Genomic DNA, 24049 nt, shown 5'->3' with positions numbered 1-24049 from the left:
TGTTGAAACAAGTTCTGCAAAAAGTTTTTTAAAGTCAAATGTGATCTAGTCAGAAGCATTAAAGGTTCTCAGGGAACTATTTGGGACATTTGAAAGCCTAACAGACAAACTATTTGTTAGGAAACACTGTAGATCCATCAAAATACAACCTAAATAAATGATAAATTGGTTTATGATTAGTGTTTCAATTTAGTGACTCATCTATGAATTGTATTTTAAAACACTGAAGGTGAAATCAGCAACAGTAACCTTACATGTCATTGTTTTCTTTTCCTTAGTCTTGCAAAGACCTGCCTGATGTCTAACTTTAAAACATGCAGAGATCGCATGACTTGGCAAAAAGGTCTCTGAGTGCTCACTGTATAATCCCAGTAGTCAGAAGTTCCATTCAGCTGATAAAATGCTGACGTATCAAATAACTTCTCCCATATGATACATATACCTTGACATTTCAGTAAGCTCATAGCAGCTTTCTTTGTTATTATCACAGGTGTTGATATGACGTGAACCAACACGAATCAAAGATGCAGTTAAAATTGATTCATGTTTGTTGGAATCTTATAAAGGGCGGCATTCTTGTACAGCAAAACTAATAAAAAGTGGTTTCCTGCCTTACATCATGGTTTGAGCTGATTGTTAAGATGATTTACCCGTGAGCAGTAACTCTTGCCTGTATTGATGAATGAAAACGGTCTCCCAACTTGTTTGTAATAGTTTATAGTGACATATAAAGTGTCTGGAACCTAATAGTAAAGCATTTATACATCCTTTATAAGGTTAGTCTTATTGTAAAGTGGTACCAGTAAACCTCATTATTGCAAATGCACATCTGTCGGCGTGTGTTTATGAAGCACTTGCAAACATTTTAGAGGATTATTTTGCTTCGCCACGGAGACCCAGCCATCTTGCCAACAAACAGCGAGCACATGCCGCTGCATTTTCTCGGAAAGACGAAAGAAAGAGTCCATAAACTGTTCTGGAGCGAGCGAAGGATGAAAGAAACACCTTTCATGAATTAAGAAATCATCACTGCAAACATCTGAGTGTTCCTGCTTATTACACGTCCTTCCCTGTTTGTTTTCTTCCTCATGGTGTTCCAGTTGTAAAGCTAAACTCCTGCTGTTTCCCTCTAAAATGTGCAGGTTGCATGCTTGACCTCATCCCGGAGGGGAACCAATAGGTTACACATGGCGCTCCAAATCCTTGCTCCGTGTGTGTGCATCTCCACACAGTCTGGGAGTCATTTCACATATCTGATAAGTATTTAACTCTGCAGGGAAAAAAGGGGAGTCAAAGGGGGTGCAGATGTCCCACCATGCAAACACCATGGGCTGGTTTAAGATGGAAAACTATACGGGATTAGCTTGATCTGGGTTTTGTGGTTTCATGGCCCATATGCTTCTCAGCCACTTGAGGACGTAATATTGTGTGCAATTGTTGAATAACTGGATTTTTATTGAGTAGAAGGAATAAAACTCAAGAACAACACCAGCTTAAGAAACATGCATACAGTGTTTATTTTGCAACCAGGACACATTAAATAAAACTACAAAGATACTTCACTTATACAAAAGATAGATTATATCCCATTCACATACAAAATAACAATAATTTACTGTATAAATTAAACATTTCACTATTTTTGCTATTTACAATTTCATGAAAAAAAAAACAATGTTTTGACCCCTCCAGATCATTTCCCACAGGGTTTCTCGTGTTGTTTTCACACCATTGAGCACTCCATAAACTTCAGTTTTTGGGTGAGGGACTTTTTCCACAGCTCAGGAGATAGTGTAGAGTTTTCCGATTGAATGCAGGACGGGACAGAAAATGTGAGTTTGCATAATTCACTGGGCTATCCAAACAAACATGGGCCTTGTTAGATTTGAACTGTCAGATTTCGTTAGCTTGTGTTTGATTTGGACGCACATTAATTTGCCATCGCTCTAACATCCAGGCACTCGTTTCTCCCCTTCTCTCTCTCCCTCTCTCTCTGTACGCATGGCCTGCTCTGAACATCACAGACCCAGGGGCATGTGCTCTTGTCTTGCAATAATTAACATAAGTTACAGTTGAGCAGGCGGGCAGTGTATGACAGAGTCACAATTTGATAAACTTCTATTTGGTGGGAAGTTTTACCTTGTGGAGCGTCAAATTAAACTATCTTTTGAAAAAATATAAATCTTCTGATTGAACGTTTCTGTGCGGGCATCATGGGTAAAACTAAACCTTTTGTCTCAAGTGCTCAGGTTGCTGCCTAAAGTTTTTTCACCATCACAAAATGCAAAAATCTTTAAGTACTGTTTCGTTCTGTAAGTGGAATTGTGTTTAAGTGCATTGATGTAAGTACAAATGCAAGAACGATGATGTTTCTGTGAGAGTTTTTGTTGTTGAACTCCTGCTCCTGGAAAAGCCAATTGCTATGCCAATGGTGGACCAGGAGAGTTTGACCTTTCACAAGTCGTTTAAATGCCACAGCCATGCACAGAAAAACCATCACAGCTGCAAAACTGCTGTCAGGTTGAGCACAGCACCGCTGACTCTCCTTTATAAATCTGTCTTGGTTTATTGTTGGCGTTCAACCTTTTGGCCCGAAATCAAGGTGACATGTTAAAGCTTCCAGGTCTGAAGCGTCTCATTGAGTTTCGGCGATTTATTGCTGTCTCAGGAAGGAAAAAACTCTATCCCACATTTGAGCCAAGTTGACGAAAGCACTTTGACGGATCTCTCGTATGCTAGGCCGAGACACAAAATGAAAGAGAGGACATATACATCACCCCCACACTGAATTACATAATATACAATAATATTCACCCCTCCCTTGTAATCAAAAGACAACTTAATGTGAACAATATGTTCCGTAAATGTCCAAGACTACACATAAAACGCACAGAAAATCAAACAAACATTTATTTTAAAGCCTTGTCTACAACGTGGAGAGCTAGAGTCCAAAAAAAGCTATGTGTTCCTTATTGGAACAAAAAATGAATCATCTAGTGTTCACCCTGTAATAAAAATTTAAAATATCCAGAGTGGAGAGGTGTTCAGTTGAGTGTGCTATGTTTGAAAAAAACTAACAATAAATGTTTTCCATCACTGTACAAAATGTGGCATCATTTTTTTCCTTTACATCTCAGTGGTGGAAATCCTGTTTTCTGGACTGAAACTCTTCACCACCACACTGATTCTAAAGAAGAGCAGACTCCTGTGAGGGACCCCAGTCCCAGCTTTGTCAGAGAAACAGATGTGAGGAATCTGAGACAAGCAAAAGAGGAGATCCTTAAGGCACTTGAACACCATCAAACCGGAAAGACTCCCACCCACAACCGAGCAGAAAAAGCCCTCAGATCTTCCCAAGCCTCCCTAAATGGCAGTTTGTCTGCAAACTGCACCACCCAACCCCCCGAGTGAACGACGCTGCTTCTCCTCTGCATCCGAATCCACATGAGCGCTGAGTGATAGAGTGGGCGAGCGCACTCTCTTTTATCTCTGATCTTTTTTTTTTTTTTTACATCAAGTCGAGTGATTCATCCCCAAAGTGCTGTGATATCTAGCATCATGTGACGTTTCCATGTCCTGTTGCCCTCTCTGTAGAAAGCTAACTGTGGCGTGAAACACAACAAAAAGAGACTTTGCATATGGAATCAAAAAGACAAATAAATACACGACTCTTTGGATGGGAGGGTTCTGGTTTTTGGCTGCAAGAGTTCAAAGTCCATATGAGGCAGATTGAAGAGTTATATAAAACTGTTAATGTGAGTGTGTGTGTGTGTGTGTGTGTGTGTGTGTGTGGGTATATCAAAGACTCCATTTCTTCATCCTCTTCTTGATACTGAAAATGATTACCAGTGACTGTGAAGCACCAGAAAGAGGCAAACCCAAGTGTCTCACACTAAAGAACAGAGAGTGAACTGAGCTGCATCCAGCTATGTTGTGTTTTCTCTGGTGAGCCTGCAGTCTGGAGGGTTTTTCTGGAGGTATGTTGAGTGTTTGGGACATCTGTGGGTGATGGAAATCGAGCCTTGCTGAAGCAGCAAAGCTTCCCGCATGTTAAAAGCGTCCTTGAATCGTTGTCAGAGCTGCAGATCTTCCTCCGTCTACTTCTTTGCTCTCCTCTCCCACATTAAGTTCTCTGACAGCCCTGCCTGCCCTCCCTCCTCTTTGTTGCAGAGTGGGATGGGAGGGTGCAGCCACTCTGGCTCACGACGGGCCATTTAGTAGCAGTCACTCAGTCAGTTGTCATTAGCCACTCAGTTGTTGGCTTGTTAGCATAGCGCCTCGTAGAGTTTCATTGTCTGAGGGGCCTAGCATCTGACGGCCCTCATACAGAGAAGTTGTTGGCGGCGGTAGCATTCGGTTAACAGTGAGCGCAGGAGTGGCGCTAGTTACCCACCAGGGGGCTGAGGTCTCCATGGTGGTTCTTTAGCTTCTTCTTGAAGAGGGAGATGGTGGAGGGTCGGTACAGGATGATCCAAGGCTCAGAGGATGCTGTGCTCTGGCTGCAGCTGTCGGAACCGCTCACCGTTGGGATGTTCGGGGACCTGAGAGTGAAAATAGAGAGAGGCAAGGAAGAAAAAGACAGAAAGATGTAAAATATGAAAGAGGACAGAGAGGAGTGGGGGAAGAAAGATTATTTAGAAAGGAGCCTTCTAAATGTTTAGCCCTAATTTTGTCCTCATCCATGTTTTGTTTAATGAAATCACAAACTTATAACATTGCATGACACTGCAAAGACGTAATTGAACATTTATTTGATGCTTGGTTCATCACACATGCATACAATCTCTAAAAAATAGTATGGGAGGTAGAGCCTCAAGTTATCAGAACCCTCTCCTTTGGAATCATCTACCAGTCAGGGTCCGGGAGGCAGAAACCCTCTCTACTTTTAAGATTAGGCTTCAAACTTTCCTTTTTTCCTTTTTTTCAGGCTTGGACCAGCTCTTAGTTATGCTGCTATAGGCTTAGACTGCTGGGGGAACTGACACACTGGGATCCTGCCTCTTCTCTGTCTGCCTGTCTCTTACTTTAACTCTTCCTGTCCCATTATAGTTAGTAACCATAGACCTTTCTGGAGTCCCTGAGCTCCCTTGTCTCGTAGGTTCCTCTGGATCTCTGCCATAGACGGCCCGCTGCTATGGACGTGCCAGACTCCAGCTGATACAACTACGACTGTCCCTCTAATCACTATCATCTCTCTCTCTCTTCATCTCCATCTATCCCTCTTTCCAATCCCAACTCAGTCTCAGCAGATCTGTCTACCATGAGTCTGGTCCTGCTGGAGGTTTCTGCCTGTTAAAGGAAGTTTGTCCTTGCCACTGTAACTTGCTAAATGCTGCAAAGTGCTCTGCTCATGGTGGATTAAGATGAGATCAGACTGAGTCCTGTCTGTAAGATGGGACTGGATCTTATCCTGTCTTGATGTTGGGTCTTTGTTAATAATAGAACATAGAGTACAGTGTAGACCTGCTCTGTTTGTCAAAGCGTCATGAGATGGCATTTGTTGTGATTTGGCGCCTTATAAATAAAGATTGATGGATTGATTGACATGCCTCAAACACCCTCCTACTTACTTGACTGTGATGTGCAGCAGCAGCTTTGCCACCATGGCTATGACTGTCAGTATGAGGAGAGCGGCCAGAGCGTAAATGGTCCACACTGCAGAGAGGAGACGACAAAGTAACAAGACATCAGATATCAAATCACACTTATGAAAACAAACTGAAGCAGACTGAGAGGATTAGCAAGCGAAGAATTATTCAAGCACTGCTAGGACACCTGTTAGCAGCAATCAGCCAGCAAATTGTCAAGAAATGGTGTTGCTTTATCACTGCACATCTGTTCTGTTCAGGCTGAGAAATACATCTGATGGCCTTCAGAGACAGAGCGCTCAGAGTTTGGAAGGAATTATATACAAAGGAAGCAAAAAGCAGAGAACACGTCAGTCCACCTGCGTAGCTCTGACAAGAGGCCTGATTGTGATCAGCAGGGAGACCTAAAGTAACTTCCGTTATCTGAGTCACTGACAGGAGAAAAAAACCTCATCTCGCAGCATATGTGCGATCACAGGGAGTCACTCTGGGCTGAAGCCTCGAGAAGCTTCTCATCAAACTCCGATTATTTTTTACTTTCAGAGAAATCAGGTCATGCTCAGTGGGAGCTGTAGCCGAGAAACCTGCTACGACATCCCTGCAGAGGTAGAGAGAGGTGCAGAGGGAGCTGAGTAACATGGGTGTTAACATACTAGCGCTGTGGCCGGTGGTCTCGCCGCGTCCAGCCCACTGACCTGGCATGTTGTGCTCCGGTTTACCGGGGCTGGACGTGATCACATAGAGGATTTGGGAGGAGCGTCCGTTGGAGGTGCTGTTGGATCTCTCTGTGACGCCGCCAGCTAGCTGAGGCCCCGCCGTGCTCGACACGTCTTCTCCTTCGTCCTCGTCGTCACCCTCAGACTCAATCATTTGGCTTCTCTGAGCTGTGGGGAAAAAAAACATGAATGCAAAGTGATTTAGACGGCTGGTTGGTACAAAGTAACGGATTATTACTCTCTCACTAGAGCTACAAAGTCAAACACCGTTGGACCCCCTGCACTCAGGCAGGTGCCGCAGGTCACCAATAACACCTGCAGTAGTAATATTTATTGCTACAGCACTTTCACCACACTCTTTACCTTATTATTTATTCATATATTATGTGTGATGATGCTATTTATGTTATATTTTAGCATTTCATCCATGTGACTGCATTTAACATTTGATGCTAATGTATCAATTTTACTTCTATGCTCTAATCAGGACTAGGAATCTTGTTCTCACTGGATCCTCCTGTCGTACAATGACAGTAAATCCCTTTCAATTCAACTCAGGAGTTAAGCTTTCTGACCTTTTCAAAGCAAAGTGTGCTTTTTAAAAAAAATCTCTCCACCTTTGGATTCACTTTATCTGACAACAATAAAGATTTTTCACCATTTGAGAGGGACTGAAGAAATGCAGAGAACACAAGTGAAGCTGTTGTTTCATGCATGACTCCCGTTAGTACATGATCTACTTGGTAAGCAGCAATAATGAAACATTAATTGAACAATTTGGGTTTATTGTTCACTATTTTAACTACTTGTTCTTTGTTGCATATCTAATTATTACAAGGTTACAGCTAGGGATGTTCCAAAGCAACTTATGTTCAGACTGTTTAAATGTAAATGTAAATTTGGACTGACACACTCATCTAAAGGTTAGTAAACATTCAGAAAACAGTCAAATAATTTAGCACAATTTATTAGGGAGCTGTTTGCCTAGCGGTCTAAGTGTGCACCCCATGTACTGAGGCTATAGTCCACATTAGGGCTGTCAACGAATATTCTAAATTCAAATATATATTCGAATATTAAAAAAAAACGGAGATTCGATTGTGAAAATTAATATTCGACTGTGGAAAAAAAACCACATCAGCGGCTGCTTTGCGAGTGGGCGCACTGCATGACAGTTCAGGGACAGGTCACAGGAGTTGCACACGCACAGCATTAAGCAGACGGCAGAGAGAAATCCTTCCGTCTCCCGATCCTCAGTGCGCTCTGAACGCGTCTTTTCCTCCGTTTGGAACATAGTGAATAAAAAGAGATTGGGCCTCTTCACATGTGGACTGTCTTGTGTTTTGGGCAAATAACCTGTCAGGCCTAAGACCCTACATTAACAGTGGACTAAAAGAGCCCAACAACAAGCGCCAAGAATGTAAGTGGACTACTTTTTCGTTTTTAACTTCAATTAATGTTAACAATATTTGCTTCAATCACTGAATGAAGCCTGCCTATATTAGGGACAAGAGTCAGGACCTTTAATTGCTCGCACAAGTCTTGTTCAGCTCTCACTCAGCGCATTGCGCACAGAGAGGGGAGGGGGGCGAGCGAGCGAGAGGTCAACAGTCTTAAAAGTGTTACGGTACAGACCATTAGGTCATTTACTTGTTTTGTAATGTGTAGGTATGTTTTAGGCATGTAGTTATGTCTCCTTGTATTAGTTTGTCCACCTGTTATTGACATAATGCGCAAATATAGATATTCGAATGGTTCGAACCTATGGGATTTTTTAAAGCGAATATTCGAATGTCATTTTGGAGCAATTTTGACAGCCCTAGTCCTCGTTGCAGTGGTGGCGAGTTCAACTAATGACCTCGACCATTTGCTGCATGTCTTCCCCTTAGACTGTGTAATTAATGGATGTAGTATCCGTGATGTCACCCATCTGTTTCTGAAACGCTGTTTTGAAGCAAATGGTCGTCATATTGTAAATACTGAACTCAACCTAACTGCTGTCGAGCTAGTGTGAGGTAAAGAGGCAGGCTTTGAGCCTCATCAATAACAGCTACAGTGTTCCCGCCTGTCAATCAAGTCAGCTGTGCCTCTCATAATGGCAAACTCTTAATCTTAATATCTTTGAAACTGCAGCGTTATGTAACAATTCAACCACTGTGTGCCAATTGAAAAATGAACTATCCAGACTAAACTCGTTTTTTGTACCAGGCTGTAAACATGTTTATTTCAGATGTAAAGATCATCTTTTTTTAATTGCCGTGTACGTGGTTTCCAGTACTCCTGGAGCCAGCCTCAAGTGGACACACGAGGAACTGCAGTTTTTAACACTTCTGCATTGGCTTCAATTCTCGTACCAGAAGGCTGATGCTTGGTCCTCCCTCACTCTCTGCTCCCAGCATTTCCAGTCTCTCTAACCTGAGATCAGGTCTCCTGACTCAGTGAGCTCTTTTAAATCCCTTCTTAAAACGTACTTTTATCGCAGAGCCTTCCCGGATTTTATCTGAATTTTATTTGACTTTATTTTATTTTAACCGTCTTAAGAAATATATTTTGAAAGAATTTTATTCCTTTAGAGTTCTTTTAAGGGAATTTTATGTCTTTTAAAATATGTTTTATTTCTTTATCTTGACTTGTCAATCAATCAATCAATCTTTATTTGTTTAGCACCAAATCACAACAAACGTTATCTCCAGAAGCTTTTACAAACATAGGAGGTCTAGACCACTCTATGTCAAATTATGAACAGAGACCCAACTTCAAGACAGGGTAAGACTCAATCTGACCCCACCTTAATCCATCATGAGCATTGCACATCGCAGTATTTAGCTAGTTACAGTGGTGAGGAAAAACTTCCTTTTAACAGGCAGAAACCTCAGGCAGAACCAGACTCATGTTAGACAGCCGTCATGCCTCGACTGAGTTGGGTCTGGAAAGACAGATAGAGGGGAGTAAGAGAGAGAGGTGATAGTGATGAGACGAGTCGTAGAAGCTGTTGCCGCTGGAGTCCAGCACGTCCGTATCAGCTGGAGTCCAGGTCGTCCGCAGCAGGAGGACGTCTACGGCAGCTCAGAGGAATCTACAAACAATGGAGCTCAGGGACTCCAGAAAGGTCTTGTGTGTTTTTATGATCTGCCTGTTTTATTTGCTACCCATGTAAAGCACGTTGTAACCTGGTTTTGAAAGGTGCTCTACAAATACAATTATTATTATTATTATTATTATTATTATTATCCAATAAAGGCAAAAATGCTCAAAAATAGAACTTTTTTTTAACACAACGTATGAAACACAGCAGAGTCTGCTAGTGAACAATGTCAAACTAGTTAGCCGACTATGGCTAACGTTAGCAGAGATAGCACCCACCAGCCTTTGGTCCTACTTTGGGATTAATTCCACATACTTTTACTGGTTACACATTGCTCTGGTCGAGTAGTTATATGCCAGTTTAACCAGACACAGTCAAGAAACCACCTAGTAAGCTAGGGTTCATTTCCTCTGGAGTCCCTCAAGTCCTACAAGGACTCATTTTGACCTTGTGTGCTCAAGATAACTCTTGTGTGCACAGATGGTAACTTGTGCGCACAAGATATGGACTTCAAGAGCTCCATAGTAACTTGCATGATAAAGAAATAGATACAACTGTTCTTGTTAATAAAGTTTCGTGACACTGTGACACAACAACTCTTTAAACCGTGATTAATTCTACATTTAACAGGCTTTCAGCATCGAGGGACAGGAGTGGTGATTCGTCCGTTCTCTGAGCCGGAGCAAAAGGTCAGCCATGTTGTTGTAATCTCGACTAGTTGAGTACACACATCACTTAACGCCCCTTTAATGACTCCCCCGGGTAAGATGGGCTGTGGCAGCGAGCATGCAGTAATAGGATACATCATGTTGATCATGTTGTTGAAAGTATACACAGAGTCACGAGCCAATATTTAATACTCACAGCGTTTTTTAAGAAACAGAACTACTTTGTAAAAACACTCAAGCGTGCTGTAAACATGTGGTGTTGAGAGCTTTTTTCTCTGCTTCAGCCATGATTCAAAAAGTGTTTGCAATAAATTCTGTTTGTTTTAAGCCCCTCACAGAACCAGATGGGCCGAGTTTGCTTCATAAAGCTACAGAGCCAGAGAGCGTGCACTGTTTCAACTAATTTATGTGTTTCCAGTGGAAAGCAATATCCTAAATAAGATCTTCTCTGCCTTTCATTTACTTCTCCAAAACAAAGGTGTGATTTATTTAAAGTCACAGTATGATTTTGATCTGTTTCCTTCTGCTATGAAACACTGCTCCCAGGAAATAAACCAAGGAATGCATCACCCTGATATTTATGTGCCTCACATGACTTTTTCATTATTTTTCTTACATCTCAATTTCCAGTAAGGCTTATTGAAGAGAAGCAACTCAGAAATATATCAAAAATTCATATGCTTTCCAAATTTGTCTCAAAAACATTTAAAGAACAATTGAGGTGTTTGTGTCTCTTTCAACTGTGACAGGTGGGCATGAAGCAGAAAGAGATATGTTTATGCACTAAAACCAAACTATAAGTATGCAGGGAGCTGAAGGCAGCTCAGATGACTCACTTTAACACACTAGAAGACTTTGAAACAAACTTTAAAAAGACAAACTCCCTAGCTTACAACATTTTTGCAACAGGCTGCAGGATTGTGCAAATCAAAGGGTATCTTAAGCGATCACTACTTGAAAGAAAAAAACCTACATTCATGTTGAGATTAACGCTGCATTCATGTGGTGTCAGACACGTCAGAAAAAACGAATCATCCGAGTTTGAAAATGCACATGAACGCCTGCTGAAGCTGGAATAATAACATCAGACTTCCACCAGACCTGTGCTCTCTGGTCTGTCAACACCCTCCGGTTGCATTTTGAGAACGCAGCATGGAGTAGGACTGCCGGACAGCTGGACAAAAATAGAAGGCTTACGGCCAAATTCCACCAGATCCGTTTCCGGTCCGTCTCCGATCCGTCACGGCACCCAATCTGAGTTTCTATTCTAGTCAATGTGTTAACTTCCACTGGATCCGCTCCGTTTCTCTCCGGCTGCGTCTCTGATCCAGCACGCTGGAAAGCAATGGATCAGATACACAAGACTTCTATTTCTGCCGGATGCTGGAGCACAACGCATCAATCTCAACAGAGCAGATGGAGCGGGACAGGAAGTCAGGCACCAAAACAAAATGAAAACATACGGTTAATTTTCAGAATAAAACACTGTGTTATCACACAGGACTTCCACCAGATCCGGATCCCGTCTGTCTCTGATCCGCTGCGGTCCTGATCCGTGCTCTCTCGTCCGTCAGCTGGAGTCATCTGACCAAGGTTTTCCCACAGCAATCACTGAATCAAGGATTCTCCTCCTCCTCTCCTCATCCATGTTGTCTTTCTGGTCCTCTGAAAACCTCTGACCTGTTGACTCTAGGCCTGGATCCGCTCATCATGACGGTTTGTTGTTGTAGTTAAGTGAAATACGATCTGGTGATAACACAGAGTGTTTTATTCTGAAAATTAACCGGATGTTTTCATTTTGTTTTGGTGCCTGACTTCCTGTCCCGCTCCATCTGCTCTGTGAGATTGATGCGTCGTGCTCCGACAGAAATAGAAGTCTTGCGTATCTGATCCAGAGGGCTCCAACCTGCCAGATCAAAGACACAGCTGGAACATTATGGAGCTGATCCAGTGGAAGTTAACACATTGACTAGAATAGAAACCTATCAGATCCAGTGACGTGACGGATCAGAGACGGACCGGACATGGATCTGGTGGAATTTGATGACAGGGGGCCAGGCCTGGAGTCAACAGGTCAGAGGTTTTCAGAGGACCAGAAAGACAACATGGATGAGGAGAGGAGGAGGAGAATCTTTGATTCAGTAATTACAGTGGGAAAACCTTGGTCACATGGATCCAGCTGTCCGGTGGTCCTGCTCTGTGCTCTGTTCTGAAAACGCACCTGGTGAGTGTTGATGGACGAGAGAGCACGGAGCCGGACCGCAGCGGATTGGAGACGGACCGGACTGGGATCTGGTGAAAGTCCTGTGTCACATATCTGATCCGGATCAGATATGTGACACAGGACTTTCACCAGATCCCAGTCTGGTCCGTCAGAGACGCAGCCGGAAGCAACGGAGAAAATCCAGTGGAAGTTCACACATTGACTAGAATAGAAACCTATCAACTCTGGTGCCGTGACAGATCAGAGACGGACCGGACACGGATCTGGTGGAATTTGGATGCAACTTGGAAACTTGGGCAAGAATTTGGGGCCTGACTTACCGACTTCATGCTCTGTAACATCTTGCCTTGGATGTAAATATCACAGAGGCGTAAAGGGGCAAAGTCATCCTGCCCCTGACCAGGCAGCGTAGGTAGGACAGAGGTGAAATGGCCAAGACCAGACCATTGCAAAAGTGCAGACAGGGCAGAACAGCGCTTTGTGAGTGTGTGAGAGAGAAACACTCTTGCTCTGTTACTGATTCACTGTAAAAGTACAAAGGCTGAGCTTCTTTATGGCGATGCTGCAGACTCGCATTTCACAAATAGGCTTGTGTTTAAGTCATTACTCTTCATATTTAGATGATTGAAGACAAAAAATTGAATAACATGCATGAGGTAGTCAAGAAAAAGACTGGTTTAAGGCAGCCTGGGCTGAGTTTTAAGATCCCCTTACCAAAACAACAAACAGCAACATACCTAAACTCCAACTAAACTCTAGTGATTTCATCTGTCCCTAACAGCGAAGTCACAAATTTAATGCAATGCAATAAATGTTTGAAAATAGAGTGAAATTTATTTTGAATCACGTTTTGTTCATTTCAGCACACCACAGCTGAGGCGTGGCAGTGTTTTCCTGCTCCCTGCTGCCAGCATGATGGATAATAACAACAACATGGTGCTTTTTGAATGTCACATTTCACCTCTCAAAACTCCCTGACAGCTCGGTTATAAAATCAAAAATAATATGCACTTTGGGCTAAACTGAGTTAAGTATCACCCAAGCACTTCAAGTCTGAGCTTACCACCAATGAGCTGAGCATACAGGTGCAGCTAGCTAGATCGATGTCAGCAGGAAACCGCATCACAAAAACCAGCAGAGTAGTTTTTAAGCGTGTGTGAATCTCATAATTTCTGGGGTTTTTTTTTTTTTAAAGTTATATTTTTGCCTTTATTGTATAGGACAGCTGAAGAGAGACAGGAAATGTGGGGAGTAGAGAGAGGGGGAAGACATGCAGGAGATGGTCGACTGGCCAGGAATCGAACTGGCGACCCCTGTGACGAGGACTGTAGCCTCTGTACCTGGGGCGCTTAGACCGCTAGGCAACCAGCGCCTCCATAATTTCTGTTTTGACCTGCTGGGACTACGGATGAAAATTAGCCTTCTGGCTTCTGGCATATTTACATTGATGCAACGCTGAAATGTTCATTAATGTGCACTGTCCCTTTAAATAAATAAATAAGAATAAATAAATAAATTGCCACAGACCTGAGGATGAAACTAAACTGAAGAAGTTAAAGGTGACACATCACGCTTTTTTCATCAATACATATTGGTCTAAGAGGTCCCCAAAACATGTCTTTAAAGTTTATGCTCAAAAAAACACTTTGAAATCAGATTTTGGTCTGCCTGAAAAGCCCTCTTCTTCAGTCCTCCTCAGAACACTCTGTTTTCCCTCTGACCCCGCCCCCTCAGGAAGTGGATGTGGGTCGGCTCTCCAGCACATTGATCTAATGTTTACATGTTGGCTGAATATACACGGCTGCTCAGAGATCGCGTTACTTCAACCCTCTGAATTTGATCCAGAATCTGATCCTGACGCCTGTAGCAGGACCTTTCTGAAGGATTGGTCACAGATTTAGTGTTTCTTGTTGTTTTATTTATCAGTATGTCGACGTGTGTCTTGGGACACAGCTACGAACATGTAGCTATGTGGCTATGCTAACAAGCGCTAGCACTTATCCATGATAAATAAAAATCATCCACTAGATCTTCAAATCTGCAGACGTGGGGAGTAAAACCAACCTCTGCCAGAAAGGCAGCAGGACCTTTTATGAAGGATTGGTCACAGATTTAGTGTTTCTTGTTGTTTTATTTGTCAGTATGTCGACGTGTGTCTTGGTACACAGCTACAGCTACAGCTACAGCTACAGCTACAGCTACAGCTACAGCTACAGCTACGGACATGTAGCTATGTGGCTATGCTAATTAGCACTAGCACTTATCCATGACAAATAAAAATCATCCACTAGATCTTCAAATCTGCAGACGTGGGGAGCAAAACCGACCTTTGTGTTTATTAAGACAGCCTACAACTAGCATGCCTCCCTCCTAAGCTCCTTGTTAGCACACATTTGTGCAGGTAATGAAAAACAGGGGAGGGATTCAGTATTATTTTATACAGTCTATGGGCTGAACAAGCTCCGAGCTCTGACTCCCTGACACACCGGATATTGTTGTTACGTAACAAAAACACTGAAGTCTGAAATGGCTCGTTTCAGCACACATTTACAGAAAGGTGGAGAAATCAGAACAGGGGCAGAATGGATTTTTTTCATTCTCGGGGGGTTTGTAGACATGCCAGGGAAACATATTTCAGGTAGAGAACCATTAAAAAGTCCATTTTGCATGATATGTCACCTTTAAGGGCAGTCAACACTGTGGATGACTTGTTCTCAGGTTTGCAAGTCGTTTCATGCTTACAAGGTTCCCTTTTTATTTCACATTCATTAACAGAGATCAGTCAGCCAGTATCTAAAGACAAAGTAAGCTCATTCTTGAAACATGGTGTCATCCATCCCAGCAGAGCACACCCCACTTCTTTTCTTGAACACACTTTCTTCATTTTGGAGGATTCATACGCTCCTATGATGAAATCCTGACGAGCTGCACCCAGAACGGCCTCTAAACACTATTTGATCCAGGCCTCTTCCACTCTTCCATGAATGGTGGTTGGATCTTGAAACAGCGTGGGATCTTTTTTTTTTTTTTTTCTCTTCATAAAATTACTCAACCTGACTGTGATGTTCCCACAACTCCCCACATGTTCCCCATTTGCAAACAAAATACCACACTTCAAACCCGGGCTCAGCTCTGCCGTCTCTGTCATCTGCGAGCGTTTATCCTGAAATTACCGTTTCGACCACTCAGTGTGCCACGGAAGATCTGCTGTGTACTTAAAGCTGATACCCGTTATAACCGTCGTCTTCTTCTCTCAGTTTCAACCTTTTTCTTTCTGAATTTGTGTAACTTTTTATTTTCCTCCTGTCTGTGAAAAAAAAAACCGTATTAAATCAGAGGTTGACCTTTTCTTATATTACTTCTCAGATTTCATTTCGTGGCTACATGACGCCTCACGCAAAAGCAAGAAGCAAGAAGCAGTGCAGAGAGGACCGTGTCTATCCAGAGGTGAAGAGAGTTTTGACCTTTGAATATTGTTTTTACTGTAATGCCAGCAGGCAAGAAATATAACAAATGGAGGCAGAGAGGGAGGAGCGGGGACAGATCACCTCCCGGTGTAACGAGCTGTGAGCTTGAATGTCACCTACACTGAATTATGTCAGGTCGTGCTTCTGCCTCCTGAAATTAATCTATTAAATCATTTCTGGTGCATTCAGACACTAAGAAAACAAGCAGAGGACAGCTTTTCTTTCTTCACTTTGGTCTTATCACATTAGTCTGGCATTAGAAAATAATCTGCTACAAAGTCTTGGTTTAGTTTGCCTACATGTCTGCTCAACACTGGAATCACGCTATCAGAGGGTGCAAAGCATCATATCACAGCATTTGGTATGTAGGTGGCATAAAACTTGCTGTGCAATTCCCTGAGCAACACTCTAGTGGAGCAGAGCAGCCTGCTGCAGTTTGATAAGGGAGCGAGTTCCTAGAAAAACAAAACATTATTTAAATATGCAGTATCACCCTGGGGCTGTGAGACATCGACCAGCAAATGAAAAGCGAAAAAAGGGCCTGCCAGTGGTGTGACAACTGCCGCGCCTGAGCCAACAACCGGGGCTGCTATGCAAAACTCCAACATGCAGCCAGCAAGTCGGCACGCACCTGATCATGCAAATGAGGCTCTAGGTGGGTTTGAGGCGACGCACAACCTCCGGCGCTGGAAAATTGAGCCAACAATGGTGTGCTAGATCCTGAAGTGGCCACTTGAGGCTCACTCCAAGGGCAAATCAATTCCCATTTGGCCCCATATAAAATACTCAATTCTACAACAGAATGAACACGTTTCCAGGTGGGAATAAAAAATTGAAAGCTGAATGAATGTTGAATTTTTTATAATCTTGCCTATTTAAATGAACTTTACGTCTAAATTTAGGCCTACATTATCCAATTTAGTAATTTTTTTAGGACAGCTGAGGAGAGACAGGAAAAGTGGGGAGTGGATAGTGGAGGAGGACATGCAGGAAATGGTTGCAGCCTGGAGTTGAACCTCTGCAATAGCTTCTGTATGTGGGGAGCTTGGACCACTAGGCCACCAGCGCCCCTCCAATTTAGTTCTTCAGCCAAGGATTTGTTGTTTGTGCCTTTTGCAGATTCTTAAGCAGATATCAGTAAAATATTTTGATCTGCTTGGTGGTTTATTTTACTGCTAAGCTGTCCCAAAAGTCTACCTCCATTACATTTATCTTATCTTTGTATTTTGTGTATTAGGTATATGTCTCTGTACTCACCATACCTAGCTTGTCACCTGTTCAGTGCTTCTAATAAATGAATCTGCTTGTAGCGTATTATGCATGTAAGTCAGAAGTGTCACTGGCTACTCCTTGCAGAAAAATAAGCTGGCTGTAGTGATGAAAATAGATATTTTTAAATTACCAGGTACATATGTGAAGCTCTCGCAAGCTCCCAAACTTCAACAGGCTCTCTTAGGTTTTATATTCTGAACAACTCCGGTCACATTTCATCATAATTCTGATTTAATTCTGTGGGAAACTGTTGTAACTTGCTGTGAAGCTCTGATTTCTTGGCGTTTGCAATACCCTCTCGCTTCTCTAGTACCACTTTTTGTCACCTCCGGCCTAGAAAACAAAATAGGCTACGGCCAAAATGATAAACTCAGGTCTTAAAAAAGGCAGTGGATTAAATTGGTGACACCATAATGGCTATTCCTTTATTTTACAGCATAGTTTGAGTGGGTTTTGTTGATTTTGTTGTCATTAAAATCCATCCAGCAAGTGAACTCTTACCTTGGTACAGCAGAGCGAACCCCTGAGCCTGGTTGGTGCGGTCTGAGAAGAAGTAAAGGATGACAAAGTCGCCCGTGATGTTCACCGCCTCCCCCGGCGGGCTGCGCCAGTCAAAGCGTGCCAACACCTGGTTGGTGTAACCATCCAGTAGCTCCACCATGTCCGTCTGGTCCGAGATGTCAAAGAAGGTGAAGTTGAAGAGGATGGCTGAGGCTCCGGGGACCTGGATGGTCCAGTAGCAAACACGACCAGGGCTGTACTTGTCGGGGAAGTCAGGAGAGTAGATGACTCCTGTTGGGGCGGAATAGTTTCCACCACAGGCCCCGACTCGGGCTGAAGGAGAGAGCGTAAAATAGAGGAGAAATAGTCAGTGGAGGTTTGCAAAAAAGCTCAGATGTTGCTCAGATTTGTAAGATTTTGAGTCTAAGTGTGTTATTTTTGGTGGTTTGTTCCAGGCTTATATGGATATCATGTTGAAATATGATGCTACAATAAGGAAGCACCAATTTGATGTATCCTATTGGCCACAACACTGGCTTTATGGGAGTTTGGGAGTCAGAAGTGGTAAAGAAAAAGCTGGAGGACAGTTAGAGAATCAGAAATAGACAAGCTTTTCAAGTGCAGCTTTAACACAAATGCATTTATTATATCTTAAATATAGTTAACTCCAGTTTGAAGTGTTTGTTTACATGATTGTGTAAGGCCTTTGGACTGATTACTGCTGTGTGTAAGAAAGGAGGGGTGCAGATGATAAGTAAATGTACTGCTGTGCCTTCTGGTGCTGAACCGGAGCCTGATCCAACAAAACTTATTTGATTAAAGGTGTTAACATGACTAACAGATTAACAGACCTGTTCCCAGCTTAGGTTATTACCCAATGTCGGCTCAGCGCACAGATGTGTTTATCAAAGTGCATGATCTAATATTACTCTGTAAATACTCAAATTAAAGTCAGAGATCAGAACCAGTCCAAAAGCAGCGCCTGTTAACACACTTACTGTCAAAGATGATGACCCAGCCGTCTCCACCGCAGGGCTGGGTGTGGTCGCCGAAGCAAACATGGTTACACTCCATGCTGGGTGACTCGCCGTGGTCACGCAGGTCCCCCTCGTTGCCACAGAAACAAGCATATCCTGACTCCATGCCAGCGAGCTGAAAAAACACCGAAAGGGGTTATGCAAATCATTGCATCAGCAATTCAAAAACAAACTTTGGGTAACGCCTTCCCTAACGCTGTTTATTATGAATCCATTTTACCCGGGAGCTGGAGAGACAAACACAGAGGGAATCAGTACAGCTACCGGGAACTTTGGCTGTTCTGTCATCACTTCTAAAAGATTAAAAATGGCTCCTTTTCCACATCCTTTTATACTGACAAATACAAGCAAGTTTAAAGGTTGGGTTTCATTAATTATTTTGATTTAAACTAGTGTTTGAATCACATGTTTTTTAATCCCAGTCCCCACTCTCACATTCTCACAGACTTTGTGGCATGATCCCCCGAAGTGTTTGAGTGCTTCTGGATGTCCAGCATACAAATCATCAAGTGTGTGAGGGCTCCAATGAGCACTCTATGGCCAAATCTCAATGCCCTCCCTGAACCCTGAACCCTAAACCCTTCCTGAATTAAATTACGTCACCTGCAAAAGGATTGAGGGCAGGAGGCTGCGAGGGCTCAAAACTGTTGAACTGAGAATGGGACAGCACTTTGCGACTTCTCACATAACCTGGATGATGTCACGTATCTCACCTTAGCTGCGTTAGAAAGTTTTATTGCACAATTCTTATTTTCCTCAAATTCAAGGCGCTTAAAGGACAGACTGACTGTCATGTGATCCAGGCTCATACTGTACAGACTGCTTAACCACAACGTGTAAAATATGTAAATATATCACTAAAAATATATAAATTATACTGTATTTGCACATATGTGAAGATAAATACATTTAGGCTTATTCATTTTCTACATTTATACTTACAGGGAAACTTTTTTAAAACGCCAACATTGGTTGTATCTTCCTGCTTCTTGTTTGCCATTGCACTTTTTTTTAATTTCATGTTACGGCCTAAGTTTACCCTTCCATCAGAATCCGAATCCGAATCAGAAATACTTTATTTACTGCAACTCTCTACTGGCAGGCCCTCCCTGCATGCACAGTCAAACCTCTGCAAATGATCCAGAACGCAGCAGCAGCACGTCTGGTCTTCAACCAGCCTAAGACAGCTCATGTCACTCCCCTGCTCATTTCGCTACACTGGCTTCCAGTTGCCGCTTGCATCAGATACAAAACTCTAATCAGGACTTACAAAGCAGTCACCAAAACCGCTCCAGTTTACCTGGAACCCCTCATCCAGGTCTACTGCCCTTCTCGCCCGCTACGCTCAGCCTCTGAAAAGCACCTAGTGCTTCCAGCACACAAGGCCTCAAAATCACTAGCTCGACTCTTCTCTTCTGTTGCCCCTAAATGGTGGAATGAATTGGCCAACTCCATTCGATCTGCAGAGTCCCTCTCTACTTTCAAAAGACAGCTAAAGACCCAGCTCTTTAAGAAGCACTATGCACTTAGCTAGACTGTTCTCCACTGTTGTCCCCAGTGGCAGATCATGTCGTCCAGCTACAATTGACTCACACTGTCCTGCTCTACTCTGGGAATCTGTGTTCAGCTCTTGAGTGACCCAGCACTTGGTACTTTGGTCATTATTGTGGTGATGTTAATTGCTGCTGATGATAATGGAAAGTCTTAAATGGTTTGGTTGCTTCATTGTATCCCGGGGAGGGGGGGAAATTCAGTCATTACAGCATGAGCATTACATGCTTGCGGGCTGCCCCTGTGAATCCTGTGTTTCACGTCACAATGCTATGAACCATGGGTAATTCCCTTACTTGAAGTCTGCAAAAATGCCCACTTAAAGAAAGGGGGCATAAATGGCTCAAAAAGTCTGAGAGAGATCCCTCACACACTTGAAGATTTGTCAGTGGGACAGCCCTAATCCCTCACAAACTTAGTGGGAACGCGCCTCAAAGTCAGTGAGTGTCTGAGTGTGGACATTGAGATTGGGCCTAAAATGCCAAATTACACTCTCCATGAGTGTCCACATTTTTGCAGACTTTGCTGAGGGACTTACCCAGAGTTCATTGCAACATGAGTATCCAGCCCTCTACTAAATGCAAACAAATGTTTGTAAATAGAATTAGGATTCAATAAAGTGTTAACAAGAAACCTACAGGTAAACAACGCCAACATGGACTTCATTTATGAGCATGTGACGAGTATACTAGACTGTATGAAGCTATCATGGGTGAATCCAGAGCTTTTAGAGCTCCCCCTGGTGACTGGCTGCAGCATAGGTCTTAAACCCCGCCTCCTCCATTATAACAGACGAGACATGGGTCAAACTGGGACAGAAAAATAATCCTCAAACATAGCAGTTAGGTCTTCTCATGCATATTTATGTCTAACTGTTTATTGTTCTGAGAAACCGAAGGGGGAATGACCTATGGGAAAGGGCCACTGGCTGGATACGAACCCGGGCCAATCGCTTCATGGGCGCGCAACTTAGCCATTAGTCCAAGTCCGCACCCTGAGAAGCCAAGTTTTAATTGGATATTTGATGCTAAAATGTGGTGACATGACGTCATGATTGACAGCTCTGCATTCTTTATCCGATTAGCAGAGTAGAGGGAGAACACAGGGGTCATTGAACTTTCCAAAACTGTGAGTGTCCGCTTCAAATGAACACAAGAATCTGTTCTGCTGTGGACTGTACCGACCTGACGGCTTATTGGTGAGACAAATGAGTATTTTGGTTGGAGGAAGAGGAGTGACATCAGCTGACCCAACAGACAGATCGCTTGCGTGCATGCCTTGGTTCCACCAGAACAATACGGAGATGGTATTTGGGCGTCACATCTCACAATGGGAGGAAACGGAGGTCCATAATTATATACAGACAGTATATCGTGATATATCTAACCCTAACCCTACTGTAGAGTTTTTTCACAGCTTGTTTTACTTAATGATGCACATTGTGTGCAGGCGATGTGTCCCATTCCTCATTGTTGTTCCATGACAAGCCTTCAAACACTTCCACACTGCCTGCCTGATAGCATTAAAGTCAGTGGGGGTTCAGTGCTTAGGCGTCAGAGTGGAGATTGGGATCAGCCCAGTGCAGAGTTCACTGTATGCAGCTCCTTCTCAAAAATCAAGTGACCTCTGTCTAAAATGTATTAACTGCTCTCACTCCAATAATGACCTGAAGCTGTATTCTGAGTTTGGGCAGCCACAACCTCTCAATTGTTTGGACGCTCAGCTGCTCACAGGGTGGAGCGAATAACCCAAACACAAAGAGCACCTATCAATCTTTTGAATCAAAACTGTTGGTGGAGTGTTCTGAAAGCGTTGGAGCAAGAATGCGAAACGTCAAAAACGTTCACACATCGTGACCTCGCCATCACTGGCTGCTTGTTCTCAAAAGAGCTATTGTCCCCCATTTAAAAAGGACACCATTGTCCAATTCTCAGGCCTTACATGAATTCACACAACTGAAGGTACTGCATCATTTCCCACTCTGCGTCCCTTCTCATGGAATAGGAATTCGGCAAGCCCCTGCTCTTGCCAACGCGTGTCATGTGAGTTACGTCCTTGTTGCATTATTCTTTCTGATGAAGTAACACCAACGTGAATACTTCTGGAGGAGCAAACTGAGACAGCAAATACAGCCGTCTCAGTCGTCAGGCATGCTCTTTGTCAAAGAAGTCACACGGGATCCGTACTTCCGAGCACTGACTGCTCCACATGCACATTACGAACGGTGACAGTCCAAGGGTAGGCAGACGACGCCAATCTGCCACCACTTCCTGTAACATCTGCTGGAGTGAAGGGGGAGGGGAGGGGGCTGTCAGTATGTGTCAGCGCAGACAGAGCTGAAGCGGATCTGCTGAGACAGAAAGTGAACACCTGGCACTGTTTAGAGCCGGGACAATGGCATGCCAGACTCAGAGATGAGGAAAATGCATCGAGGATGAGGTGCCCACTGGGCTAATAACCATTAATTTCCAGCTGTCAGCCTTGATTGCTGTGATGATTTGTCATCTGCTGGTTGGTTTGAATCAGGGACTTTGATGGCTGAATAAAGAGGGTATAGACCGCAGTGGGCATCAGGGTAATAACTGTCAGGAAACTGCCCGTAAGTGCAGATGATTTACATAAAAGCCCGACTATTGCAGGAGACAGCTCATGTCCATTTTAGACATGACACAGGCAATTGACCGGACGCTTTTTCATCCACTCAGGGGAACTTTTAAACTTTCCAGTGTCAGTGCCAAGATAATAGAAGCAGTACTTAAATTTGAGTCATCCTTTCTCTGGAAGTTTTTAATATTTTCTCCTGGAGAAGCTGCCAACTTTTATCTGACAATAAATTTACATGCAATATGTTTGTGTCCGTCACTCCCCAGTCTTACCTTATATCTCTGTTTCCTGCAGAAGCTTATACAGTTCTGGATGGTGAGTTTGTTGGAGGTTTCGCTGGTGCCGGACAAAGTGGGCGGGTCGCCGCTGTCTCTGAAGCAGCCCAGGTTCCCAGGCACTGTGAAAGGAGAGGAAAAGAGGGAGGTGAAAAAACCATCAGTTACACACAACAACAACAACATTCAATGAATCACATGCCGGTTGTTGACCTTTCCTGCACAAACATCATTGTTATTCTTAATCATTCATACACAGTTCATCCAGGTTTTTCTGCTTGATCCATTACAGTCACTGCTTTACTTTCTCAGAACCACAAGGAACGCCGTGACTTCCTCCTTGTTTTGTAATCATGTTTGTGATTAACACTTTGCCTCGTGGACACACCCCTAAAGGAGATCTACGCTGACACACTTAAGATGTTCATGCATGTTTTTGTGTAAATTGCTAACAGGCAAGCCAACAATTTCATCTCTGAAGAAAAGAAAAGAGGAGGGGGAGAGGAGCACAGCAGTCATAGCAAGAGCTGGAATCCAGAAAATGTACTCTGTCAGATGGAGGAGCAAGCTGGACTAGATTATGGACGCAACATTTTCTACATGTGTAAGTGTTTAGGTGTTTTAGGGTTCAAATCTTTGACACAAGTATTTATGTCAAAAGAAAGGAGGAGTTGTTGTAGTTCGCATTTCAAGGGGGTATTTGATAAATTCAAGTGCTGGGAATGAGATAAAGTCCAGACCTTTAGATCTGCATTATTACACAGCTGTGTTGAATACTTGATTCTGATTGTTCAAAACTGATTACACTGGTGATTAACTCTTAACAGCCAAGGGAACACTAGGGACAACCTGATCTCACACGGCTACAAAAAAGAGTCCGGCAAAATTTCACCTCTGCCTGTTGACACTGTGTCAAAAATGTTAGGCTGGTCTTGAGAGTGGGGAAATAATGACAGTTGACAGGCACAGATGTGAGAGCAGCCTGAGGAGCTGCTGGACTCCAAACATCAATGATAGGGAAAAGTGAAGCAACATCCTGTCCTGCAATCCAGACATTGGCA

At 43.2% G+C, this 24049-nt stretch overlaps 1 protein-coding gene across 1 annotated transcript in view; it reads right to left on the bottom strand.

Moving 5' to 3' along the window:
* Positions 1-3451: 3451 nt before the first annotated feature.
* The window catches only part of kremen1 (kringle containing transmembrane protein 1), a 107787-nt gene continuing 87189 nt past the window's right edge, over positions 3452-24049 (bottom strand). Inside the window, exons 4-9 of the mRNA XM_034692302.1 lie at positions 22986-23110; positions 18520-18673; positions 17522-17854; positions 6242-6472; positions 5571-5655; positions 3452-4541 (exon numbers count right to left, since the gene is read on the bottom strand). Coding sequence (XP_034548193.1) covers positions 4382-4541; positions 5571-5655; positions 6242-6472; positions 17522-17854; positions 18520-18673; positions 22986-23110 — 1088 coding nt within the window. The 3' untranslated portion in view covers positions 3452-4381. The remainder of the gene's footprint in view (positions 4542-5570; positions 5656-6241; positions 6473-17521; positions 17855-18519; positions 18674-22985; positions 23111-24049) is intronic.

The sequence above is a fragment of the Notolabrus celidotus genome, chromosome 9 (genome assembly GCF_009762535.1).
Source record: "Notolabrus celidotus isolate fNotCel1 chromosome 9, fNotCel1.pri, whole genome shotgun sequence".
Lineage (NCBI taxonomy): Eukaryota > Metazoa > Chordata > Actinopteri > Labriformes > Labridae > Notolabrus > Notolabrus celidotus.
The sequence above is the reverse complement of the archived record's forward strand: the minus strand, read 5'-3'. Positions and strand labels throughout refer to the sequence as shown.